At 49.2% G+C, this 23,898-nt stretch overlaps 7 protein-coding genes across 7 annotated transcripts; 3 read left to right on the top strand and 4 right to left on the bottom strand.

Annotated features, from left to right (window-relative positions):
- The first annotated feature begins 1,074 nt into the window (after positions 1-1,074).
- F5B22DRAFT_159871 (uncharacterized protein) lies at positions 1,075-1,832 on the top strand. The gene is made up of 2 exons (XM_047969233.1): positions 1,075-1,269; positions 1,376-1,832. The coding sequence occupies exons 1-2, from the start codon at positions 1,223-1,225 to the stop codon at positions 1,662-1,664; spliced, it is 336 nt and encodes a 111-aa protein (XP_047835838.1). The 5' UTR covers positions 1,075-1,222; the 3' UTR covers positions 1,665-1,832.
- Positions 1,833-2,307: 475 nt separating this feature from the next.
- On the top strand, positions 2,308-5,104 carry F5B22DRAFT_159780 (uncharacterized protein). The gene is made up of 4 exons (XM_047969232.1): positions 2,308-2,638; positions 2,709-2,878; positions 2,946-3,075; positions 3,144-5,104. The coding sequence occupies exons 1-4, from the start codon at positions 2,402-2,404 to the stop codon at positions 4,446-4,448; spliced, it is 1,842 nt and encodes a 613-aa protein (XP_047835837.1). The 5' UTR covers positions 2,308-2,401; the 3' UTR covers positions 4,449-5,104.
- On the bottom strand, positions 5,043-5,807 carry F5B22DRAFT_641618 (uncharacterized protein; the record flags this gene model as incomplete). The annotated part of the gene is made up of 2 exons (XM_047978015.1): positions 5,043-5,390; positions 5,451-5,807. 2 exons carry the CDS (start codon positions 5,805-5,807, stop codon positions 5,043-5,045), a joined length of 705 nt encoding a protein of 234 aa, XP_047835836.1.
- Positions 5,808-6,503: 696 nt separating this feature from the next.
- Positions 6,504-9,021, bottom strand: F5B22DRAFT_159517 (uncharacterized protein). Its single transcript, XM_047969230.1, has 3 exons — positions 7,975-9,021; positions 7,208-7,851; positions 6,504-7,040 (listed from the first exon to the last, which is right to left on the bottom strand). Exons 1-3 carry the CDS (start codon positions 8,666-8,668, stop codon positions 6,744-6,746), a joined length of 1,635 nt encoding a protein of 544 aa, XP_047835835.1. The 5' UTR covers positions 8,669-9,021; the 3' UTR covers positions 6,504-6,743.
- Position 9,022: 1 nt separating this feature from the next.
- F5B22DRAFT_159488 (uncharacterized protein) lies at positions 9,023-11,239 on the bottom strand. The gene is made up of 2 exons (XM_047969229.1): positions 10,665-11,239; positions 9,023-10,610 (listed from the first exon to the last, which is right to left on the bottom strand). The coding sequence occupies exons 1-2, from the start codon at positions 11,136-11,138 to the stop codon at positions 9,093-9,095; spliced, it is 1,992 nt and encodes a 663-aa protein (XP_047835834.1). The 5' UTR covers positions 11,139-11,239; the 3' UTR covers positions 9,023-9,092.
- A 372-nt stretch (positions 11,240-11,611) lies between these two features.
- F5B22DRAFT_159474 (uncharacterized protein) lies at positions 11,612-17,049 on the top strand. Its single transcript, XM_047969228.1, has 5 exons — positions 11,612-12,207; positions 12,266-12,369; positions 12,432-13,419; positions 13,478-14,769; positions 14,822-17,049. The coding sequence occupies exons 1-5, from the start codon at positions 11,913-11,915 to the stop codon at positions 16,598-16,600; spliced, it is 4,458 nt and encodes a 1,485-aa protein (XP_047835833.1). The 5' UTR covers positions 11,612-11,912; the 3' UTR covers positions 16,601-17,049.
- Positions 17,050-18,222: 1,173 nt separating this feature from the next.
- On the bottom strand, positions 18,223-22,889 carry F5B22DRAFT_641614 (uncharacterized protein; the record flags this gene model as incomplete). Its single annotated transcript, XM_047978014.1, has 2 exons — positions 18,223-18,340; positions 18,400-22,889. 2 exons carry the CDS (start codon positions 22,887-22,889, stop codon positions 18,223-18,225), a joined length of 4,608 nt encoding a protein of 1,535 aa, XP_047835832.1.
- Between the last annotated feature and the right edge of the window lie 1,009 nt (positions 22,890-23,898).

The raw sequence follows: 23,898 nt of genomic DNA, 5'->3' as shown, positions 1-23,898 counted from the left end.
TATGCACCTATAGGGATAAAGACGATGACTCAGCGATCCACAAAGACAACACTTGCAGTAGGTACCTAGGTAGACTAGATAGGACCTAGAAACAAACTTGGAAGTCTGATCCATCCGGGGTCCCCAAGCCACAGATGACAGTACCTAGGTAGGTGGCGAGATTTAGTCAGGTACAGGACCCCGGAGACCAGAAGGAAGAAAGGGAGACTGCCTCGACTGCTTACTACCTAGAGCGTGAATAGAAGAGGAAGGAGTTAAAAACATGAGACGAAATGGCGGAAGAAAATTCATAATTACTTTGCATATCGGTTTACTACACAAGGCCGGACTGGAAAACAGTCTGCCTATGGCATTAAAATCACACATATGGTGCTGACTTGGGATCCAGCGCTGACAGGTGGCATCTGACTTTGACGGGTGGCGGTAGGGGCTCAACCAGATGCTTCAGTGCGCCAGCCACACCACACCACACGCTCAGACACCAAGACTTCCACGGCACATGAGACGAACCGCACATCTGTAAATCAGTATCGCCAATCATTCCTGCCTGCACATTGCACTGCCATATTCGAGACGCAAAACCCCTGGCTGCGTAAAGTAAGCAAGTCCATGATTGTCATTACGGTGATAATGTCGAGCTGATGCTCCCTCGTGCTGGTGGCACACGACCTGTATCTTGCAATCCGCCATCCGCTAAGTCCATTTCTGACGATGTGGCCATGCATTGCCTCAGTTGGCCTTGGTTGAGATGGTTTGACATGTTGGTTGCAGAGTGGTGGGTAAAAGCAGAGATGATCAACGCGCCCGTCGCATAACACGATTACAATATACGGCACGACTGTGCAGCTAAAACACAGAGGCCGCTCAGGATCGAATCAAAGTAACAAATTACCTCTTCCCAAGGCTGCTGAAGCGCATCAACTGAGAATGGGCTTGCACGCTCAGAAGGAAGTCGTTTTGGTCGTTGCGGTTGGCCACGTGTAATTCACTTAGCAATGACATTTCACGCAAGGGAGTCATCTCAGCAGCTAATATCACGCCAATAGTGGGTAACAAACAAATTGTGCGCATTTGAGAACCAAACATCTCGAGAAATCCGCCCTTGAGGCGCACAATGGCCATTTTCGCGCCTCACGGGAAAGTTGGCTAGCTACAGCTATGATCTGCTTCAGACGGTGACGATTGGCAGCTAAGAAATTCGCCGCTGCCCTGAGAGCCACACATGCTTGAATGCCACACGCAAGGTTGGCGAAGCAGCTCTTTGACAGTGTGGGTCGCTCAACATTATGTCTTCAAACCCATTCCTGTCTGCAAAATGTGGCATTCCTGGCCAAGTCCTTAAATGCGGGAATAGGGCATTGACGATAGCCTCAAGTTGGAGATTCGGGGTAATCTTAACCCCATCAGCCAAATGCATGTTGATGTCCTTAAGCTGTGGGTTTTTGGTTCTCAGGGTAAAATCATCCCAAAAGCAGTCGATGACTTCAGAACATGTGTTGCGGAGACAATCTTCACAAAGCCGAGGTAAGGCCAGCAACCAGGTATTTTTGGCATTGATATATCTTGACTGCTTGATGCAGCTAGGTGCCCTTGGTGTTGGGGCTCGCTATGCTGATGACAACGTCTGGGTACGCAGGGCTAATGATGCCACCCAACCACCATAACCTGCAGCGGGTCAATTGGCCTGGATTGCCTAACAGTAGCAGCAATGCTCCTCATTGTGGCTACCTAAGCGGCCTAAGGACGGAATGGGCCAGCTCACCAAGAACGGGATGCTGTACAACGTCAGGAGGCTACGTGTGAGCAGCAGCTATATCGTCAAGGAGGGGGTCTGTTTTGGGTCGCTCTATATTTGATGCTATGCTCATTGCTGCGGGCGTGAATTGTTAGGGAATGTGATGGCTGAAGACGCTAGGTTACCTGCGGCTGTGATTTAGTGAAGGGGGAAGGGTGAAGCGTGGATGGCAAAGGACGAAGGACGAAGGACGAAGGACGAAGGATGGAGGGACACAAAGGATGGGATTCTAAAGGCACGGGCATAGAGAGAAGGAGAGGGCTGCCATGTCCTCGTGTTGCAAGTTACCTTCAGATATCCTACCTAATTAGAGAAAATAGGCTGGCCTATCAGATCTGCCGTACCCTGTCCTTGTTGAGGTGCGGCTCAAGCTTTTGGGTGAATTTTAGCGTGGGTTCCAAATTTGTGAGCTCTTGACCTCTCACCTTCTCGACCTCCACATTCCAGCACCCACGCATCCACATCCACCATCCAGCGCGTTCATCCCATCCATCTGCCAACTTGACTACCTACCTAGTTCATTGTCGTTTTTTTTTATCGCCCGTGGTGCTTTACGTTTGATCCGCCCGCTCACGCCTGCCTCCGGAGGTCCTGCAATCGTGCATCATGGCTGATGACGACTCGAGCGAGCTTTCTTCGTTGTCTTCCCTCTCCTCGGCACCATCTGAGGATGACGGCGAGGTCCAACTGAAGCGCGAGAAGGGTATCCTAAAGTTCTTCCACAAGTTGCCTCAAGGCACCAAACCTGCCGTAGAGCCTGACCAGACACCCTCACCTCCTCCGCGAAAAAGATCACCTTCGCCGCCTCATGACTATGTCCTAGCTGACAATCCTGATATTGCCGTAAGAGATTCTGTGTTCTTCGCGTGGAAAACGCGAAAAGTCGCGTTTCCCCGAGCTTATTCTCTTCTAGTTTATTGTTATGTTCCGCAGTCGGTTTAACGAGGCACTCCCGAAATCCCTAGCCAATTTCGGGCCACAAGAACTCGAGCGCGATGTTACTGAGTCAATACCTGGAGAACGCGTGGAACATTTTCTATGTGCAGTTCTAGGCCTTCTGCTGAATCGCAAGCAAGATGTCAAGTATGGCTCACGCCGGTTAGCTCGTTACGGTTCGTTTGCAAAGATGCTGACTGTATAATGACCATAGGCCCGGACACTACAATCGCGCGCTCGAGGATGCTATTTCTTCCCACAAGAACCAATGGGCGAGAGATTGGGAGGACAAGAGCCCACTCTCTGGCGGCCAGACTTTTACGACAATGAATCCCACTGAACGTGTATGTCCTCCATTTACAAAGTCCTAAATGCTCAATCCAAGCATAAACTAACATAGTCTATATGGCAGTTGACTCTTCTGCGAACCCTCGTGCTCTGGACATTATCATCGTCCGAAGTCGTCAAAGGAATCATCAACCAGTCATACAAACAAAATCGACACGAAGACGACCTCAACCAACCCCTCTCTGTGCAACCTTGGGGGGCTGATAGCGATAGGCGTAGATACTTCCTTGTTGAGGGTCTTGATGACACACACTTTCGCGTATACCGTGAAAGCAACCCTGCTGGGTACAATAGGACCTGGTGGAGTGTAGCCGGCAGTATTGAAGAACTCAACGTATTAAGCGATAAATTACAGAGCCTGGATGGTGGGCCGAAGGCAAGGAAGCTCGCCCAGAAGATGCAGGCGGCTATCCCCAGATTCGAGGCTACAGAGGAGAAGCGCAAGCGACGCGAATATCGCCTCATGCGTAAAGAGCAGTTCAAGCGACCCGAGCCGGGATTCTCGATGTACGAGGGCCGAACACGTGGGAAACGAATGAAATACACATACTCAGATGACGAGGACTTCTACTCCGACTCAACTAACCGGAGGTCGGCACGGAATACGGGTACTCATACTCCAGCTGAGCCAGCAGGTCCAGTTACAACAGCTAGTGGAAGGCAGATCAAGGCGCCATCCCGTATGACAGTAGATGCACTAAACAACATAGTAACAACAAGCCCGACACATGAAACTGAAGATCTGCAGTTGAAAGAGCCGTTAGTAGGCCCTAGTGGGAGACCAAGAAGATCAGCAGCTGTGAATCATGGTACAAATGGTTGGACTGCCTCTAAAAGCAAAAGAAACAACGATGAGTTAGATGATGACGAAGACGACAGTGAGCCCGACCTAGGGGATGATGAAGAAGACGACCATATTCCAGATGTAGAAAGCGACGAAGAAGACGACGACTTTGATGACGATGAAGCTATGGTTGACGACGACCTCGACGAAGGTAGTAAGGGCAGTATGGTGGTCAAACTAAAATATTCGCCGAAAGCTACTGGAACAACCTTGGACTTGGATGCTTTCCGTTATGACGGCGGAGATAAGAAAAGACAGCAGCTAGACACTTGTGACTCAGAAGCGAAAATCGGCTCTAAAGATAGTCCACGCGTTGAAAAGAGCGAAGAGAGTATCGACGTTGCCACAGCTCAAAGTCAAGCAACTCCTGAGCCGGACACCCACAATCTGGGAAACAGCATTCAACACCCTCCAGAAACCCCGGCGTTGAACACTCTACAGTCGACCTCTCTAGCTATTAGGGAAAGCCCAGAGAAGACGCAGCAGCAGTCGTTGCGCCAATCGGTTGACATTCTTGCCAAGTAGCATTCCAGCTTTTTTGACGGGAATGCTTGTTGGATGGTTGGGAGTGTCATGAACCATGTCATTATTTATCGATTCGCTACACAAGATATGTTCTGACGATAAGAACATCTCAATTCACCTTGGTCTGTGCTATCACGGTGAAGTGTTAGATATCTTGTACCTTGTCTCGTGGGTAGTGTCACGAGCAAGATAGACAGGTCTGTAGAGAGTTGTGTCTGCTTTCGATAGAGCTACAAAAATTGCGTCCATGGCTGAGGCGTAATGCTTGGAGGGTGTTTATGACCGAGATCGCGAGATCATCGAGGCATCAAGCATCAGCTTGACTGCCGAACGAGAATTGATCAATTTGCTTCACTGCTAAGTTCTGTAATGTAGCGGAATATTACGTATGCATCATGAGGTCAGCCGATCAAGCGATGATCGAATATCAACCTGCCAATTGACTATAGGCATGTGGTCTCTTAAAACTGGATGTCTCTGGAGCATCTTGTCTTTCCCTTCTGTCGACTTAAACTCTCTGCAGTGTCGGCTTCAGGAGGGAATAGCCAGCTTGTTTCCCGGGCACACTTTGTGCTTATTCTAAACCTAGAGACGTCATGATCTCCATGAACCGTTTATCCTGATTTCCCGACGCCCTTCCCATGCCTTTGCCCTCTCCGGAAGGGGCCAGTTATTCACGCCGTACCACCAGCGCCGAAGACGGGCGCCAACCGAGCTCCCGCTCATCTGCGCGTTTTGATTCCAGTGTTGCCAGCCGACTATAGCGAGGTTATAGAGAACACCTTGGGCGAGGGGCATCATAATCTGCAAACGATGTAGAAATGGGAATCCGTCAGTCCATACATCATGCAACCAGTCAATCAGCCATGGAAACTGTCCGCTTGAAGGCATCGCCTCCTCTAGCTCCTGGTAACGGCTCTGGAATATGAAACCAACCGGGAACTTGCCCCACGCAACTAGGGGGGTGTGAAGGGGAAAATATGGTCATAGCTATAGACATACCTGATCCCGTACCGTGATCCACGCAACTCGTCCCCATGTCTCGGCGCCGGCAATGCTGTGCAGATAACTCTGTTCGAAGCGGAGGTCAGGCATCGGCGGGAACGAAGGCGAGCGCCGACGGCGCTCGGCTCCGCGCGGTCGCACTAATACACTAAGCGGGATCTCATCTTCTTCATCGGCATCTATGCTGTCGTCTGATTCAGCCTCGTGTCGCTGTCCCGGCGAAGTAGAAGGAAGGTATGCGGGTTCCCTTGTCGAGGCTGCTGTGGATGGGTTCAGGTCGTGTCGGGGCGAGGGCTCGCGCTTAATATGCGCCGTCTGGATCACTTCGGCAACTTGTGTTGGTATGGAGGACATTGTGGATGTGACGATGATTTGATAGGTATAGGACGGGAACAGCAGAACGCTCCTGGTCGTTCTGTTGCTGAATCGTACTTTGTAGCGTTGATATCGGTAACAATATGACGGCCTCACGTCCTGAGAGCGGCGCTTATCGGAGCTTTCTATCGATAATGCGCCTACCAGAAGGGGCACTTGACTGATTTCATTGGAGATTCCGAGCCGCTACGCATAAAGTGGCTTGGCAACTTGGTGTATGCCACGCCTGCGTCATTGGTTTAGACATCTTGTCTAGCTAGGTACATAATTTCGCAATATCATCAATGGATATATATCTTTGATATGCAAGACCACACCCATTTACGCCCACTTCTTTCATCGAGGAAATTCTATACTTAGAAGTCGCTTAGGTTATTGTATCCTCGATTGCTGGTTCTGTAGCGACGTGGGAAAGGCCTACGCGGTCATGATTAGCAGTTGAAGGGTAGCCTTGGAGGTCGTTCGCAGCGAGTTATTTGATTTCGTTTTTGGCATCTCAATAATTGTACAAACCAGCTTTGAGAGCCAGTTTCTGGAATATAGATGCATGTGTTCACTGGAAGATATTGCAAAGGCGTCTTTGCAGCAAGGAAGTCCCCGCAATTATCCGATAACCAAAACTACCGAAGTAATACACAGAAGCAAGAGGAAGAGCACGAGACCCTTTACTATTCTTTTGAAGCAATGCCTGGATAAAACTGTGCAGTGACAAATACTGTCCGTTCCTCAGTTTCTCTCATGAACCTCTATCCCTGCCCCATCAACCGTGGATCAAAAACAATCTTCTAGTGATGTCCGTGACGATAACAATGCAATCCAACCCCGTAATACGGCGCAGGTAATGCTTTTTCATCACCGTAATATAAGTCCTGAATCTCCAAGGTGGCGATGTTGGTACCAAGATCACAAAACCAATCAACCCATAAAATTCAGTCGTGATGCCATTTCCTCGTCAACAACATCTTCCTCGTCCTTGCCATTATCCACCATAAAAGATGGTTTGGGAGGTGCCTCAGTTCCTATCTTGTCAAGGCCTTTCCTTTTCTCCTCGTTTTCTTCTTTGCAGTAGTCTTCAATGTCTGTTGCTGCTGTCTCCTCGGTACTGGCCCGACTTTGATCCGAGCTTTCAGTCAGGTCCTCTGAGGTATCATGCGAGGTGCTCTTCGTAGTTGTGCGGCTGGACCATGAGTAGGTCGCACTTGGTTTGACCCACTGTAACGTTCAAGATCAGTAAATGCTGCTTCCCCTGTCATCTCTAGGTCTCTTGCCAAAGTTCCGTTCGCAATCGCCATAGTGCGAGAGCGTTTCTGGTTCTCGCAGACTCTTAGGAAGTTAAGAGGGGGAAGGAAAGGAAATAACAATATTGCCTATAAACTTACAGCTGAGCGCGCGCGTTCGAGGTCGAATAATGCAGTGTCGTTGTCGATGAACTTGTTCTTCGGGCGTGGTGTCTCAGGCGCATAGAGAGTGATCATTCGAGTTACGGCGTTGTAAGCTGCGAATGGCGCATAGAAGTCTCCGAACCGATCGCATATGTCCTCAAGAGCTGCTTTAAAGCCGGGATAGCATCGAAGAGGCTCGGGGGCGTTACGATCCCGTGGAAATTCGACAAAGAAGCAGGTCTTGTTTCTGCAGAGGAACGCCATAGTTTCTTTGGAGACACACAGTTTTGGCGATATGGGGTTTCGCGTGGCGTACGAGGTTTCTAATATACGGTCTAACCACTCGACTGGATGTCTAGAGCAGAATGGCGTCTGATGTTTGTCTTCTCCGGGTGTTAAGCGATGTTGCTGGTGAGGGGGCTTGTTCTCGTGATGTATTCGTGATGATCTATTTTCCGGAGGTCTTACTTGGGAACTATCACCTCGCCCCCTAATTTTGTTTCCCACAGCTTGACTTATTGCTTTCTGGTATAGCAAATCGGAGTTTTTCAAGCGCAAAGGCAGCCGATAAACGGAAGGACGGGCGTAGCCAGCAGCGGACTCCCCATTTAACGCTGTGACATTATGAACCTTAATCCCTCCTTACGCCTTGTGTTAGCACATATCAAAGTTCAGTGTGAGTTCGGCCACTGCGGCACATAGAAACTATACGATACTATATGGAATATAGACGCAAAGAGAGGGAAGAAGAAAACCGTACTTACCAGCTAGGTTGAACTCAGAGGGAGGCGTAAACAGTCGAAATAGGCCAGTCCTACTTAAAGAATCCAGAAAATTACTAGACTCTGCTAACTTGGGTAACTGAGGGACCGATTCGTATTGTTGCCTGGAAACTATTTCAGATATTGTACTGAAGCTAGAACGCCTGGCACGGCTAGTAGGCTGTCTAAATGCCACAGGTGGCGCGCGAGTTGTCATCGTGACCCAACGTCTAGCGTGTCTCTGAGAAGCTCTAAAGCTGATTTTCGATTGTCGGGTTGAAGACTGATGAGATGGACCCTCAGGACTGCTTAGGCCTACAGAGTTATGATTAGTCCGAAGAGACGAGGCCATGGAACTGATACTTTTTCGTATCGCCGGCCAGGTCTGCCCTGCCATCTCGACGTGCTGGATATTTGTAGATACCGGGCGTAAGAGGTCGTCATTGGGTTCCAATGTGTACCATGGGTCAAGCTTATAGGGCATCTGAGCTCCCTTACGTTTTGAGCGACGTTTCCCGGTGAAATTCTCCGTAATGCCCTTAAGCCGGCCTCGCAATGAGTTTTTGTTAATGCTGGAATGCATTGGCTTGCGGCGAATGCGGCGGAAGGATGAAATGGTGGCAGCAGGGGGAAGAGATGCATGGGAATCTAGTGAACCACTATGGCTGCGGCCCGTCCGACTACGAAAGGACAGCATGGCTGTGAAATGATAAAATAAGTGAATGGACGTGATATATAGAGCAATTCCACAGAAATATACGGTTGGGCCCACTAAGAATGAGTTCTCCTAGGGTATGTGCTGAAACCCAAGACAAAATATCCGGTGCTGCTGAAGCGTGAGGTTGGAACTGATGATATGGAAGACAGTGGACAATATATTGGGCGACCTCAATGCACAATGAGCCTGCTCAATGAGAGCGCCTGACCAAGGTAATGTCAAAGCCGACATCATCGTTCTTTCTTGATAGTGTTCAGTGCCTACTACCTCGGAATTTATGCAATAAGGAGCCAGGAACCATAGGTCTAGCGTCCTACCTTCTACGGGTATCTGTGGACTTTGGGAAGGAATTATTGAACGAGGAGATGGGACATGTCTTGCGTTCATGGGTATCTAGTCTCGTCTATGTATATCTAACACTTATCAGACTGTCTGCAGATTTGTGCTCGACACTTCTATCATCAGTGTCTTCCAATCGCCTGGGTTTGCTGTGCTGACTGTTGTCTTGTTGTTTGGGCTTTTTGTCCTTAACAACCTCCTGTTCTCCTGCTGGCTTGCCACGACGTTTCTCATAATATCGGTTCATAAACCTTGTAAGGTCGGAAAACATCAATTCCATCTTGGCGAGCTGAGCTTTCGTAAAAGAGGTCGTGTGCTCATGAGTGAGAATACCACAGGCAGCAGACATTTTTCGTGCTAAGGCCACTACTTCAGCCTGGGAATTCTGCAATCGCTCCAATGACTTGGCATCGCTAACACTTTTTTGCTTGGTGAAATACCCCTCTACAAGAGCTTGGTATGGCCTGGAAAGATGTTCAAGGGCTGCGTACAGAATTCGAGCCCACGAATCCATTGCGCCCGCATGATCATCTTTGGCCTCGATGTCAAACGACCGCTTAGATGCGTGGGCAACCTGCAGGTAAGTTCGGAGCGTCTGTATATCAGGGAGCTCAAGCTTTTCTCCCATTGTCCTCAAAACAGCTGTTGCATTTTCGAATGCTAACTTGTTGAGATTGTCACGAAGGCAGGCCTTCATAGCGAGTCGTACATGCTTCTGTGTTAACATATGTCCGGGCATATAGTTCAGCGCTACAGAAGCCCTGCCACTATTTTTTCCAACATTGTAAACCTTCAGTATGCAAGTCCAGTTATCGACGTCTGGAACAACATTGTGTTCTCGAGTGAACACATTCCAGTACTTTACTGCTTTGGCCGATCTGCGGGTCTTCTCCAGAGCTTCAAGGATCATCGACAATGAGTTGTTCCCAGGTAACGCGTGAGTGATTGCAGGAGCGCCAGGAGCTTTGCTGGCTTGCTTATTGCGTGCCATTGTACTGCTCTCGGTTCCCTGTGGCTTAGATAAGCCTTTGTTTTCAACTCTTGGAATCATCATGGTCTGTTCAATCAAGCTCTCAATATAATCAGCATCGGTATAGTCTCCCATGAGTAGGATCCGCCCCATTGCACAAACCAATTCCTCATCAATGATGAGTGAACCAGCTCTCCACCGTGAGACGACTTCTTCCCAGATGGATTTGGCACGTTGAATGGTGTCCCGCTTATTATTTTCGATATCTGTTTCTGCCAGGCCCCGGGCAGGATCGTCGCTGGCAAGTGGTCTTTCGGCTGTCTTGCGCATAGCGTTTAGAATTGTCGTGTAGGTAAGATTATTGGGACTCCGGAGAGCGTCGTTGGAAGAACTCAATATACCGAACATAGAATCAAGGTCCTCGGCTTTGGCGCAAACTTGTAGGACTGCATTTAGATGTATAGTATTTGGCTTTAATCGCCCTACCGACAGCATGTTCTGGTATAACCTGACAGCCTCTCCGACGGCTAATTTAGGATGTTCCGACTTTGCGCATCCCCTAAAGATAATAGTGAAAGTTTGGGCGTTTGGTTGATGAGCGCGTTTCTTCATCTGTTATATTCTTGGTCAGCCGGGCCATGCGACAGCTTGTGCGAAGAGACTGACTTCATTATAAAGCTTCATAGCGGCGTGTATCCGGCCGTTCCGGAGCTGGTAGTCGATGAGATGGTTCCAGCTAACAATAACGTTCTTGTCTTTGCTTGCCTGCCTCGTGATCTGAGCAGCGACTTCAAAGTCGTCCTTGTTCAAGGCAGCCGCGACCCGATTTGCAATATGTAATGCATCGTTCAGATACTCGAGTTCCTTACGAGCAGCCCACTTCGCTGAGCGACCAAGAACAGACGGCTTGTTATCGCCATGATCTTTTCTGGTTGGATCGTGGGCTACATCTGATCTTGTTTCATCTGCGGTGAGTTCCTGAGCTGTGGCGACAGTCGAATATTTTTTGTTCGGTCGAGAGGCTTTGGTCGTGGCGCTGAGAGGCGGCAAGCTGGAGTGGCTTGCACTCAGATTCTTGGGGATACCTGCTCTAGATGAAGAGTTGAATGCCCTTCTCAAACATTCTCTACAGGTAAACATGACGACTTCTTCAAATGGTATATGCGATCAAATGCTACTATGGGAAGCGCACTGAACTTTTATCTCTTGCGCTCGGAAATTTTTGTGGAGTCCTCAGTTACTGAATTATATCTTGTAATGGAGTACCATCTATCTACCTACATAGGTACCTAAAACTACCTAGGTAGGCACATATGTAGGTAGGTTAGGGTAGTTACCTACCTAGGTACCGGTACATACCTACTTACTTAGTGGCGACTACACCTCTGGTCTAAGCGCCCACTGTTATAAGTACTTGATAGGTACTAATGTGCACTACTAACTTGTAAGTAAGTAGGTATGTATAAGGCAACGCTAGGTACCTAGGTAGAGTACCTATCATACTGTATGTAGGTATGTGAAAAATGCTTTAAAGTGCAGTCTCGCGCTAATCGGCTATCTCCACTGGACAGGAATGGATGGATAACCTATCTAAGTACCTATGACTTACCTACCTAGGTAGTAATGAAGCGCGTTTGTGTACTGTATTATTCCAAGAGTCAGGGGGCTAAAGTGCTACAGGCCGGGTTTCGCGAGACGCGTGCTCGAGACCGACCCGCGACGCGTCCCCGCTTTGTGTTAATTAACAATTCCTTCCCCAAGAGGCAACTGTCGTTGGAGCAATTGGTTCACCACCCATTTCTCGACCGTCCCGCTCTTATTTACACTGCTCATTCGTGTTTCTTTCTACTCCTCAATGAATGAGACCATCGCTCTGTACGAAATCGCCGCTTTGAGATCAGCTTTCTGAAGACCATGTCGAAAGCTGCCAGCAGACGATCCAAGCTTGCCGAGCTGCGAGCTTTGCGCGCCTCTGGTAAGAAAGCCTATGACACATACGAAGTCTCTGAGGGGCAGGCTTTATACGAGGAGGTCGACGAGAACGAATACAAGAAGATTGTCAGAGAACGTCTCAATCAAGACGACTTTGTTGTTGACGACAATGGCGAGGGCTACGCCGATGATGGCCGCGAGGATTGGGATCGAATTCAAACCTACAGTTCTGATAGTGAAGACGACGCAGCCGTGGGGCGTAGAGACCGTAAGTCTGGTAAGAAACTCCCGCATTTCCCCTACATACCGTGATTCTCTATTTACTCGTACTTTAGACAAACGGAAACGAGAAGAAGACAAGGCGAAGAGAGATGCCGACGATCGTGACATCAGCGAATATTTCATGAAAGGGCAGACAGCCCTTCAGCCTAAACCCAAGGTATATAAGCAATCCGTACCTTGTCACCATCATGAGGATGATTTGCTAACACTGCGTTCTAGGCAATCAAAACCGAGGACGACGATAAATTCCTCTCAAACCTACTTGGCGAGGTCGACGCAAATGTCCCAGCCCCAGCGCTCCGACTCGCTAAAAGGAACAGGTCGCCTGAGAGACGTCGTGTTCGCGCCTTGTCTCCCGTCCGTGAACATCGGCAGCCAGTAACCAAAAGGGTCAGGCTCAGTCCAGAGCATCCGTCCCCTACACCCCGCGCTCAGAATCCCTGCGATGACGACTTTCTCCCCCCAATAGACGACGATATACCACCAAAAGCTGACGACGAGGTCATGAGCGATGCGCTGCCAACCCCCTCATCTCCCATTTCAAAAGCGGTTGCTCGCAAAGCCCAGGTTAAGGCCGCCTCGGCAGATGAAGATGAGGATGAAGAGATGATGGAAGTAGCGCATGCCGGTGCAATAAACTCAACGAATGTTAACTTATCTGCCTCTCGAACTTTTAAAAAGCTGATTAAACCTGATCCTTATCCTACGCCCGCCAGCTCTTCGCCTTCTAAAGCCCCGGAAGCCGATGTTGATTCATCCTCTTGGAACCAACTGACTGACAAATTGAATATTGTTGGCAGCTCAGCTCCTCCGACCCGAACTGTCGGTAAAATGGACTACAAGGACGCTATCGAAGAAGATGGCAGTCTCAATATGTTTTGGACTGACTATACCGAAATCAATGGATCCCTTTGTTTGTTTGGCAAAGTACAAAACAAGAAAACTGGCGCTTATGCAAGCTGTTTCGTCAAAATTGACAACATACTCAGAAAACTGTACTTTTTACCTCGAAAATATCGCCAACGGGATGGACAAGACACGAGCGAGGAAGTCGAAATGATGGATATCTATTCCGAAGTTGATGATATTATGACTAAGATGAATGTCAGTATGCATAAAATCAAAGCTTGCAACAGAAAATACGCGTTTGAGCTACCTGGAATTCCTCGGGAAACTCAGTATCTTAAGCTCTTGTATCCGTATACTAGTAAGTTGTGCCCTTTGATAACAGCTAATGGATGCGTACTAACTCTAAATCAAAACAGAATCGCAGATTGCTGCCGAGATAACGGGCGAGACATTTTCTCACGTATTTGGCACCAACACTGCCTTATTCGAGCAGTTTGTGCTGTGGAAGAACATTATGGGCCCATGCTGGCTCAAAATCCGAGACGCTGATTTTGGCACTTTGAAGAACAGCTCATACGCTAAACTCGAAGTCTCTGTCAGTAGTCCGGATACAGTCTCGCCATTGAACGACTCGGATAACCTAGACGCCCCCCCCCTTTCGCTGATGAGTCTAGCAATGCGAACAACCTTCAATGCTAAGGACAACAAGGCAGAGATTCTTTCAATTAGTGCTCGTATTTATGAAAATGTCCTACTCAGCGATACCACGCCTGCCGACCAGCTTCCATCTCGGACTTTTACTGTAATACGGCCAAATGGGACCTCTTTTCCTCTCGGGTTTGATAAGCTGGCGCAGGGCAGGCGGAACGGCTTGATCAAATTAATGAAGACAGAAGCAGAATTATTGTCATTCTTCCTCGCGCAAGTTGAAGTTGTCGATCCTGATGTTCTACTCGGACACCAGCTTGAAGGTGTCGATTACAGTATTTTACTGAACAGACTGCACGAGAAAAAATCTCCGCAATGGGCACGTCTCGGGCGGCTCCGTAGGACTCAATGGCCAGCATCCATTGGAAAGCCCGGCGGTAACGTTTTTGCAGAGCGTCAAGTCATGGCCGGCCGCCTCCTATGTGATCTTGCCAACGATGCGGGCAAATCAGTCATGTATAAGTGCCAGTCCTGGAGTCTCACTGAGATGTGCAACCTATATCTAGGTGACCAAACACGTCGTAGGGATATAGATAATGAGGCAGCCTTGAAGACTTGGGCCGCGGAGAAAAACGGACTAATGGATTATATCACTCATATGGAGGCGGATACGTATTTCATTACCGCGCTGGCACTCAGGACACAAATACTGCCTCTCACGAAAGTCTTGACAAATTTGGCCGGAAACTCATGGGCTCGAACGCTCACAGGAACACGAGCCGAGCGCAACGAGTACATTCTGCTACATGAATTTCACCGCAACAAGTATATATGCCCTGACAAGCAATTCTATAAAGGGCGCCCAAAAGTCGAGGACGAGGCAGATGAAGACGATAGTGCTGCTACTAAAAAGAAGGATAAGTACAAAGGTGGCTTGGTTTTCGAGCCAGAGAAGGGATTGTATGACAAGTTTGTGTTAGTCATGGATTTCAACTCCCTATATCCGTCCATCATCCAAGAGTTCAATATCTGCTTTACAACTGTGGAGCGGACTGATCTGGTAAGTTTTATCCTGTACATACATCCATAGGCTGTACTAATATTCGTGACAGTCAGAGGACGAGGATGGCGTACCGGAAGTGCCAACTGAACAAGAACAAGGCATATTACCCAAGCTTATTGCAACTCTTGTCAGTCGCCGGCGACAAGTCAAATCGCTTATGAAAGATAAAGGTGCCACTCCGGAACAGCTTGCCACGTGGGATATCAAACAACTTGCACTAAAACTCACTGCAAATTCCATGTACGGCTGTCTGGGATATACTAAATCGCGATTCTATGCGCGACCCCTGGCTGTGCTCACTACCTTCAAGGGTCGCGAGATTCTCCGCAGTACCAAGGAGCTCGCAGAGTTTAAGTCGCTACAGGTTATTTATGGTGATACAGACTCTGTCATGATCAATGCCAATGTGGAGTCAGTTGCGGATGCGTTGAAAGTAGGCAATGATTTCAAGAAAGCGGTCAACGAACGGTACCGCCTCCTTGAGATTGACATTGATAACGTCTTCCGCAGAATTCTTCTGCAGGCCAAGAAAAAGTATGCTGCCATCAATCTCGTCGAAGCGCCTGGTGGCAAATTCATCGAAACGATGGAGGTCAAAGGTCTGGACATGAAGCGCAGAGAGTACTGTGGTCTATCGAAAGAGATCTCATCCCGGATACTGAACGAAATACTTTCAGGCGACGAGACTGAAGTAGCCGTCCAACGGATACACGAATACCTACGGGATATATCCGGGAAAATGCGCGAGCATGCAATTCCCGTTCAAAAGTACATTATATACACACAACTCGGCAAGGCGCCAAAGGAGTATCCTAATGCAGACTCCATGCCCCAGGTGCAGGTCGCTCTGCGCGAAATCGCAAGAGGTAAACAAATCCGCCGTGGCGATGTCATCTCGTATGTAGTCACGGGAGACAGCAAGACCAGCTCAGAACCTGTTGCCAAGCGTGCCTACACACCTCAAGATGTCACTAAGAAAGACTCCGACCTTAAGGTCGATGTCGAGTGGTATATTGGGAAGCAAATTTTCCCTCCTGTTGAACGCCTGTGTGCCAATATCACTGGCACATCTACATCGCAACTAGCCGAGCAGCTTGGCCTGGATGTGCGGCGCTATGCCAACAACTCTTCGAGCCAATCTGGCTCCAATGACATGGAGATACATCCATTGGAGTCCCAAATTCCTGACGAAATTCGCTTCCGTGATTGCGTACCACTCTCTCTACGTTGCCGGAAGTGCAAGATTATATCATCGTTTGAGGGTCTGCTCCCTGCTACTCTTAATTCGGAGACTAGTAAAGCCGCAACTGTGACAGCGCAGGGCGTCTCTTGCCCGTCATGCTCTTCCATTATCCCAAACCTCAGCGTCGTCGCACAGGTGGAACATGCGATACGTGTACAGACGTCGCGCTATTATGAAGGCTGGCTTGTGTGCAATGATGAATTATGTGGAAACCGCACTCGTCAGCTATCCGTCTATGGCACCCGGTGTATGGGACCCAAGGGCCTCGCAACGGGCTGTTTAGGTCGCATGCGCTACGAATACTCGGAGCGTGACATATACAACCAGCTAGTCTACTATGCTTCCCTTTGGGACGTCGAAAAGGCTCGTTCGAAAGCCCAGTCGGGCGCAACCGGCCTCGGCGGCGAAGGAAATGCTGGTGCTCTAAGCGCCGCAGAGCAAGAGCGCATCAAGACCCTCGCCGAACACAACCGCATCCGCTTCACAACTATCAAAAGTGTGGTTGACAAGTACATTGATAAATGCGGTCGCCAGTGGGTGGCGATGGATACCTTGTTCTCAAAGCTCGGGTTTGTTGCTGCTTGAAGTATTGGTTGTGTTAAGCATAGAAATATCATCTTGGTTGACAGCAGCATTATTGTTGAACTTGGTTGTGATTATGATGCAGGTATATGCTCCTGGATGCTCGCTTAGTCTCATGGCATAATGGTCATGGGTCTCTTCATACTTGATTGAGTACATGCGGTAGCGGTGTTTCTCATACTGGCGGCGTTTCTGAGCAAATGGATGGCTAGGCGGTGTTCTGATTATTGATGTCTGTATTTCCCCAGATTAACGGACTAGAAATGCGCGATTAATAAGTTTACATATGCAAGTCATTTCACTTACCATCGAGATCTTTTCAAGACATACGAAGAGTGTAGCCATAGGAGCTGAGCACTTCACCTGTCATCCCATCAGTACGCCTATCAGGATTAAATACAAATATTCTGGTCACTGATTCATAATGTGCTTAAAGTAAATCATCGTATGACGAAATCACTAGCTTTCTGCCAAATAGGGATAGCTTCTGAGTACTGATATCAAGACAAAAGCATCCTGTAATCGACCAAGTTCTTTAGATCCTGCTGTCTATGTATTGTTTTATACAGAGCGAAAGTCCTCATCGAATGCAGTATTTCCTCAATTATGCGCGTAGCATAGGTTTATAGAGATATATTTCAGTACATATGGGTGTTGAGTAAATTTCACTGTCACTACAGCTAGGTACATACGTTCACAATGCCCATAACTTCGTGGTGGGCATAATTCAACTATATGCATACATCTGAGATCGCAATTCCATGACCATCAACTTCTATCTGTAGTTCTCATAGTTGAGACATGCCCAGTGTGAATCAATAGTTTGAAATTCTCGCGAACTGTCTGCCACTGGCTGATTGTCTAGGAACAAGTGGTTTACAGCAAAAGTGAGAGCAAAAGTCCTGATCGCCTTCTCTCAACCATCGATGCGCTTTGCATCACCGACGCCCCCACCCAATGAGCAGTCCGGGCCTGACCTGCCGTGGCATTCTCACTGCTCAATCGACCAACCCGCGGCGTCCATGATACTCGTCAACACTTGAACAGAGTGCCTCCCTTTCAAACCACGTATGCACCAAGCTGTAAACCCCTGAGTGAAGTCAAACGCCCAGAGTCCAGAGTGATGTAAAGCTGAATGCATTTCAAGTCCCAAGTTGTGCGCATCTTCTGCCCCATTGAAGTCGAAGTCTTCCCATAGCTTGATCCCCCTTAATTTCCATTCGTCAATTGACCTTTACAGCAAGCTTCCAATATTCTTGTGGCTAGCCCAGTGATTCATCTCAATGATGGCGCGCGAAGTTGCCCCTGTAAAACCCCCCCTCCAAGTGGGATACGAAAGACCTTGGTTGCGGCGGCAAGCCAAACAGTTGCAGCCGCTAGAGCCTATTAGGCTGTGGGAAAATGAATCGGGGAATTGAAAAATATTACCAGAAATATGACGGACAGCCTTTAGCTGAAGTAATGATCTAAACGACTCGAGGTATCATAATGATGAAAGAAGCCTAGAACTTTTAAGTCACCTTTTTGCAGTCCCCGTAAATGCAACGCAAAACCGTGGTTGGATTCTATGCATAGAGATGGTACCACGCATACAACATATATCTATTGCAGGAAGGGCAATGCATTCAGTTGCCCTCTTTCTCGGCAGCTGTTGATGACTCGGGCGTGGCCTTAGCCAAGGCGGGGGACGCTGCAGTTGACGGAGGCGAACCTGGATGGTCCGAATCCATGTTGGCCAATAGACTAGAAACATGGGTGTTAGTTCATGTGTATACACAGGAGCTCTGAAGTGAAAGACTCACCCAAACGAATTGGTACTAGTTGGCGTTTCTCTGACTGGGGGGGTACCGGTCCTTGAAGAAGCGCCTGAATCATCCGCACCACGGCTTAGAGAGCCACCAGGACCAAGGCGCCGACCGCTGTTGCTGCGCGAATTCAGCATTGACATTGGGCCAAGTGTAAGATTGGTACTTGATGGGCGACTAGCACCACCCTTGAGACGCCTAAGATCGTCCATACCAACTTGGTTTTGTGCGGGTTGAGGAAAGCCACCCGGGAGGTGTCGCGCGTCCCCGCGACCAAGCTGCGCACGACCACCACCGCCGCCTCTTTGGTTGCTTCGAGCACTCTCGGCAGCCTTCTGAGCGGCAATCGCTTCAGCTTCGGCTCGAACCTCCTCGAGGGTCTTGGGGCCTTTATTGGCTTCTTTTGAAACCCAGTTGGCCCTTCGTAGGTCGACGACATCCATGAGCATGAATTGTAAACGACTAGGCAGCCCAGTAAGCTCTATCATGGACTGAATGCGTTGGAAGTACGCATCCATCATGGGCTTGCCCTTCTCAGCAGCGTCGAGGTTGCCACCAATGGTCCTCAGTAGCTTGCAGAGGGACTCTACCTCGGCTTCATCAGGAATGCCTTGGTAGTCGACTAACTTTCTTACACATTCGTGCATAATACGTTCCGTCAACATGCCAAGTTTGTACAACTCGCCAATAAACTGTACCAGACCCAGGCCTCTCCTCTTTGCAGCAGCGGCTTGATAATACTCGTCAGATAGCAAGACTGCCGCTGCGGCCTTTTGGTCTTCGCCTTCTTTAGGCTCAGGAAGCTGAAGCTTCCAACCACGCTCGAACTCTTCTTGGCATCGGTTGAGAAGATACTTTCTAAACAGAGCGCCTCCACTGACCACGTTGCCATTTCTGTCTTTGATACCTTCGTCTCGGATATCTGGGCTCATTGTCTCCAACATCTTCTTGCAGAATTTAGCGTACATTGAAGCCCAGTGAGCCTCATCGGTCGCTTTCTCGAAAGTAAGCTGAATCACTTGACGAAGTGTTCTACCATCAGTCTCCTCTTTTGACTGCGCAGCAATTTCCAGAATCTGATCTGAGATGCGATCAAAATTCTCTGGTGTCATCTTGTTGAGAGCAGCCTTAACTTTTCGTTGTACCATGGCAGGATCCATTAGGCTAGGTTGGCCAGCCAGGTTACTGGATGTAGTCGGCTTACCAACACTAGGAGGCTTCCAGCCAGTTGCGCTAGTTAAAAGTTGGTCAATCTTCATGCCTTGGGTCAGAGGCATATTCTTAGCTGCCTGGGCTTCCGCTTTGGCATTAAGCGTATTGGGCTTGCTTGCATTGCGTCGACTAGTTTGCCGAGAAGAGTGGGCCATGCTACCCATATTAGAGGATGGGGTTCGACTGCTCATTGAATTGCCACCAGCGAACGCGCTTCCTGGTCGGGAGAAGCTTCCAAGCTGGATTCCACTACCGGGCCGTCCAGCCATCGACTTATTGCTTATCTCAAACCGCTGTGAGGAAGTGGTGCCTGGTGGAAGTTGTGACACTACGCCGGTACCGAAAGTGCCCATGGGGAAACCAGAGGCGCTACTTCTAGGAGGTCCTCTAGAACCGCCGCCTGACCGAGAAGCAGATCGGCCGCCATCACCATCGCCAATGAGGTTCTTGACTTGCTGGTGAAAATCTAGGGATGGTTGCTCTGTAAAGACCGATTTGAACTGCAGCAAGAAAGCAGAGTCGTACTTGAATGAAGTACCCTTCTTGGCGACAGCAGCATTCAGAGCTGGATTCGGCGACTTGATGCCCGCCGGATAGATATCAGAATTTAACACCGATAGAACCCTAGCCGATTTCAGTGATTGTAAGGCAGCGCTAGGTTGAGGAGGCTCAACAGCTAGGCTACTGAGCGTAGCAAGGTTAAGGGCTTGTGGTTTGGGAGCGCGACCGCTCGGGCTGCCCTTTGCACCAGAAGTAGAGACTGGTTTGTCATTCAGGCTGAGACTAACTGACTTCCCGCCCGCCTCGCTGGGCGAAGAAGTTGGTTCCTTGGCGTTGACGTCTGTAGGATCTGCCCTCTTCCTCAGGAGTTCAGCAGCACTTTCAGTGGAGGCATCTTGAGCAGCAGCACGTTTACGCTCCTTTTCTTCTTCAAGCCGCTCCATTTCTCTTTCTTGCTCACGCAACTTTCGGTCATTTTCAGCAGCGTTAGCAATTCGAGCCTCCTCCTCAGCTTTCTTCTTCTCGGCAACCTCGGCTTGCCTTTTGACACGGCGCTCCTCTTCCTCTTTCTCACGCTTCGCATCAGCCTCTTCCATCTCGCGTATTATTGCTTCCAAATCTTCTTCACTCTGCTCATCCGAGGTATTAGGGGCAGGTGTTGGGACATCATCGACCTGTTTTGTAACTTCTTCTGATTTCTTCTCATCCATGTCCTTTGTACTTTCGACTGCCTTGTTCTCGTTCTGAGCAGTCGTCCCCATCGGCTGTAGTTCTGATGAAGTCTTCTCAGTTGAGGCCTTAGTCACATCTTCTTCCTTATCTTTGTCACCAGTGGCAGTCTGCTGAACCTTTTCTTTAAACTCGTTACGCTTTTCCTCGATAGACTTTGAATTAGAGGTGCTATCCGTTCGACCGTGTGCCGACATAAAGGACTTAGGTGTTGACGACTTCGGAGGCGGCGTAGGGGTGGATGATATGACTGGCGGGGTTCTCGACTGATGACTAGTCGAAGCTGGCGAAGCTGGGGGCTTCAGGTTCTTAAAATCAATTTCTTCACCGGCTTCGTTTTTGATAGTGATCGCAGCACTTCTCTTCGTAGGACGAACATAAGGAGAAGCTTGCGCCGCGGCGGGCTTCACCTGAGCAGCCTGTTGTTGAGGCGTACCTTGTGGAACTGGGACTTGGCTCTGACCAGTACTCGAAGCAGGTCTTTGTTCCGATAACTGAGAATTACTACGTGACATTGGCTGGTGAGTAGGATACTGGGGTGGTACAAAAGGTTGTTGATATGGTATTTGAGGAGAGGTCCCGCTATGCATTCCTGGATATGCAGGATAACCCATATTCATTGTACCCATTGTAGCCATTGATTGCATATGCATATTCCCAGGGGTGAATGGCTGTCCATAGAAACCCTGTTTCACTCTGGTCAGTAACCGATCAAAATTCCCACTCTCGGGAGACAGATCTATGTGACCCATTACTTGAGCCATCGGGGGGTTGATAGGGAAATTCTGAGGCAATGAAACGATTTGTGAATCAGGAGTCGATGAACTATCAACCCTGTCAAGTGGGAATTGGCCAGCTCGTTGTCGCTCATCAATGATACTAAACCGCGAATCAAGTCGCCGACTACAGCGCCTAGGTCTGGAATCAGAATCATGCCTCAAGGGCTCTGTTCGTCGGTAGAGCTGCGAGCACTTCTCGCTATCACGACGGAGTCCCTTCTTTTTCTGTTTGGGTTGTGTGCGCTCAAAGCAATGTGGATTGGGAGAAGGGAATATTTGTTGATGTACCTGGTTAGGGCCTGCTGCAGGGTAGTTGTAAAATTGTGGGCTAGCAGCAGGCATATTCGGCATTTGTGGAACTGCATGAGACATAGCTGGGCTGCGGTTCTGCTGAGGCGGAGGTCCGCCGAAGGCGTGTTGACGACCGTTATTGGGATAATTTTGAGACATTCCACGTCCTTGACTACCTTGTTGGGTACGGGGGAAAGGATGATATCCCGGGGCGTTACTGTACCCATTGTTGTGGCCCCGATTGCCACGATTATGGTAGTTACCGCGGTTCATTCCTCCAGCTTGAGGTCCGGCGTGGTTGCTGCTGATGTCGCTAACATTAGAGTCGCGTCGAATGTGCGGAGTGTGCTGAGGTCCAAGAGCGCTGGGGTCTTGGCTGGCCGAAGGGTTTCTGTGATGCGGCTGAGGGTCTTCGAAACTGCCAAAGGCTAAAGTGGAATTCGATGTCGCAGCGCCAGATGGAGGTCTGCCACCACTGGCCGAGGGCAGAGGGATCGGAGTGGGAGAAGCTCGTGGTTCCACGACACGATTAGTAGTAGGAATAGCAACGTGTGCAGAGGGGAGCTGTGGAGTGCTGTGCGAAGCAGCTGGGGAGTCATATCCAAACTGAATTCCAGATTTGGCACCAGCGGAAGCACCATTTGTAGAGTAGGTATTAGGCCCATTAGTTCCGATTGTAACAGAGGTTTTACGGCTATGATCGGATTGGCCATTGGTGCCGTGAGCGACGGTAGGAAGTGCGGGCATTATGTTCAGTCGGCCGTTCACAGGCAATGTGGACGACGACTTTGCATGGTTCGAGGGGTGTGCAGATGAGCCAGCAGCAACAATAGGCGGGTTCGACCCAGTCGCAACAACGGGCGTCGACGACGGCTTCTTTACTGCGCCAGCAGCCGAAGCGTAGGACGTAGCAGCGGGAGCCACGGTGTTGTTGGACGCAGGGGTTGCGGGCTGTTGGCTATCCTTAGAAGTCATAAGTAACAGTGGTTTGAGTGTCGGGTAGCTCAGTGATGATAGCTGGAGTAGTTCTTGTTGTCTCGTTCTCACTTGGAGTTTGCGGGATAAATTGTTTCCGGGCCAAGATGGGAAAAGGGAAGGCCGTAATGTGCAGACTCGAATATCAAATTCGAATGTGCGAAAAAAAAAAAAAAATGCAGTCCCGAAGTCTAAAGAATGGAATCGGACAGATTGAAATAGTCGAGTACTGAAGCGAACACCGTTTCTCCGATCGGGATTTTCGCGACGAAGACTTGAGTCGTGATGGCAAAAAAGGGAGAACACAAGGCAATATTCGGCCGATGGCTGGTTGCTCGTCGTGGCAAAAGAATGAAAGTGTAATCAGTTTGCGCGGATACACCAAGGCAGTGAGCGCAGTAGGATACCTACGAAGAACGTAGGATTCTGCTAGCAGATTCTAATCGCCAGGGGGAGGAGTGGCCGCCGAGTAGGGGAGAGATAAAGAAGTCCGACGCGTGCGCAGGGCGTAGTACGTCGGCCGCTAGGTCTTGTCTCAACAGATGAGCGGGGAGGGTTTCTCTGTAAATGAATACAGAGAGATGAAGATGAGGATGATGTCCGTCCTAAGAAAAGGGGGATCCAGAGGCAACAATAGTTACCAAATACGACCTCTGTGACGTGATGTCTTCCAGGCCGTAATGTTGATGATCAAAACGATCAGTCTGTGTGGGTGGTGAAAGGGTGGGAAAAAAAATTAGTGACGGGGAAATTTTTTTGAAGGGGTTAAGACTGATGGGGGGGGGGGGGTGCCGCCTCACTGGGGTTGTGGTCTACCGGGTGCTTTCTGTGTAGGCGTATCATTATATGTAGGTAGGTACCTAGATACATATGTAGACAGGCACATGTCACAGGCGGTTTAAAGGTGTTGCGTACATATTGAATACAGTACAGGTAGGTAGGTAGGTAGGTAGGTACCTAGGTGTTGTTGCGCTGTGGCCACCCACTACCCACCTACATTGTTGCACTG

Source organism: Xylaria bambusicola (assembly GCF_022495145.1).
Source record: "Xylaria bambusicola strain CBS 139988 unplaced genomic scaffold F5B22scaffold_2, whole genome shotgun sequence".
In the NCBI taxonomy this organism is placed as follows: Eukaryota; Fungi; Ascomycota; class Sordariomycetes; order Xylariales; family Xylariaceae; genus Xylaria; species Xylaria bambusicola.
This window is presented reverse-complemented; position numbering and strand designations above follow the sequence as displayed.

What these genes read in the sequence shown, in the direction of transcription:
- F5B22DRAFT_159517 (XM_047969230.1), bottom strand. Translation starts at nt 8,668, where the DNA reads ATGCTGTCCTTTCGTAGTCGGACGGGCCGCAGCCATAGTGGTTCACTA. An exon ending in CTCTGAGTTCAACCTAGCTG is followed by an intron (nt 7,852 to 7,974) that starts GTAAGTACGGTT and finishes ACAAGGCGTAAG; the next exon opens with GAGGGATTAAGGTTCATAAT. An exon ending in TCGAACGCGCGCGCTCAGCT is followed by an intron (nt 7,041 to 7,207) that starts GTAAGTTTATAG and finishes TGAACGTTACAG; the next exon opens with TGGGTCAAACCAAGTGCGAC.
- F5B22DRAFT_159488 (XM_047969229.1), bottom strand. Translation starts at nt 11,138, where the DNA reads ATGTTTACCTGTAGAGAATGTTTGAGAAGGGCATTCAACTCTTCATCT. An exon ending in CTATGAAGCTTTATAATGAA is followed by an intron (nt 10,611 to 10,664) that starts GTCAGTCTCTTC and finishes AGAATATAACAG; the next exon opens with ATGAAGAAACGCGCTCATCA.
- F5B22DRAFT_159474 (XM_047969228.1), top strand. Translation starts at nt 11,913, where the DNA reads ATGTCGAAAGCTGCCAGCAGACGATCCAAGCTTGCCGAGCTGCGAGCT. An exon ending in GCGTAGAGACCGTAAGTCTG is followed by an intron (nt 12,208 to 12,265) that starts GTAAGAAACTCC and finishes CTCGTACTTTAG; the next exon opens with ACAAACGGAAACGAGAAGAA. An exon ending in GCTCTTGTATCCGTATACTA is followed by an intron (nt 13,420 to 13,477) that starts GTAAGTTGTGCC and finishes AAATCAAAACAG; the next exon opens with AATCGCAGATTGCTGCCGAG.
- F5B22DRAFT_159871 (XM_047969233.1), top strand. Translation starts at nt 1,223, where the DNA reads ATGCTTGAATGCCACACGCAAGGTTGGCGAAGCAGCTCTTTGACAGT. An exon ending in CGAAGCAGCTCTTTGACAGT is followed by an intron (nt 1,270 to 1,375) that starts GTGGGTCGCTCA and finishes GATAGCCTCAAG; the next exon opens with TTGGAGATTCGGGGTAATCT.
- F5B22DRAFT_159780 (XM_047969232.1), top strand. Translation starts at nt 2,402, where the DNA reads ATGGCTGATGACGACTCGAGCGAGCTTTCTTCGTTGTCTTCCCTCTCC. An exon ending in CTGACAATCCTGATATTGCC is followed by an intron (nt 2,639 to 2,708) that starts GTAAGAGATTCT and finishes ATTCTCTTCTAG; the next exon opens with TTTATTGTTATGTTCCGCAG. An exon ending in CAATGAATCCCACTGAACGT is followed by an intron (nt 3,076 to 3,143) that starts GTATGTCCTCCA and finishes TCTATATGGCAG; the next exon opens with TTGACTCTTCTGCGAACCCT.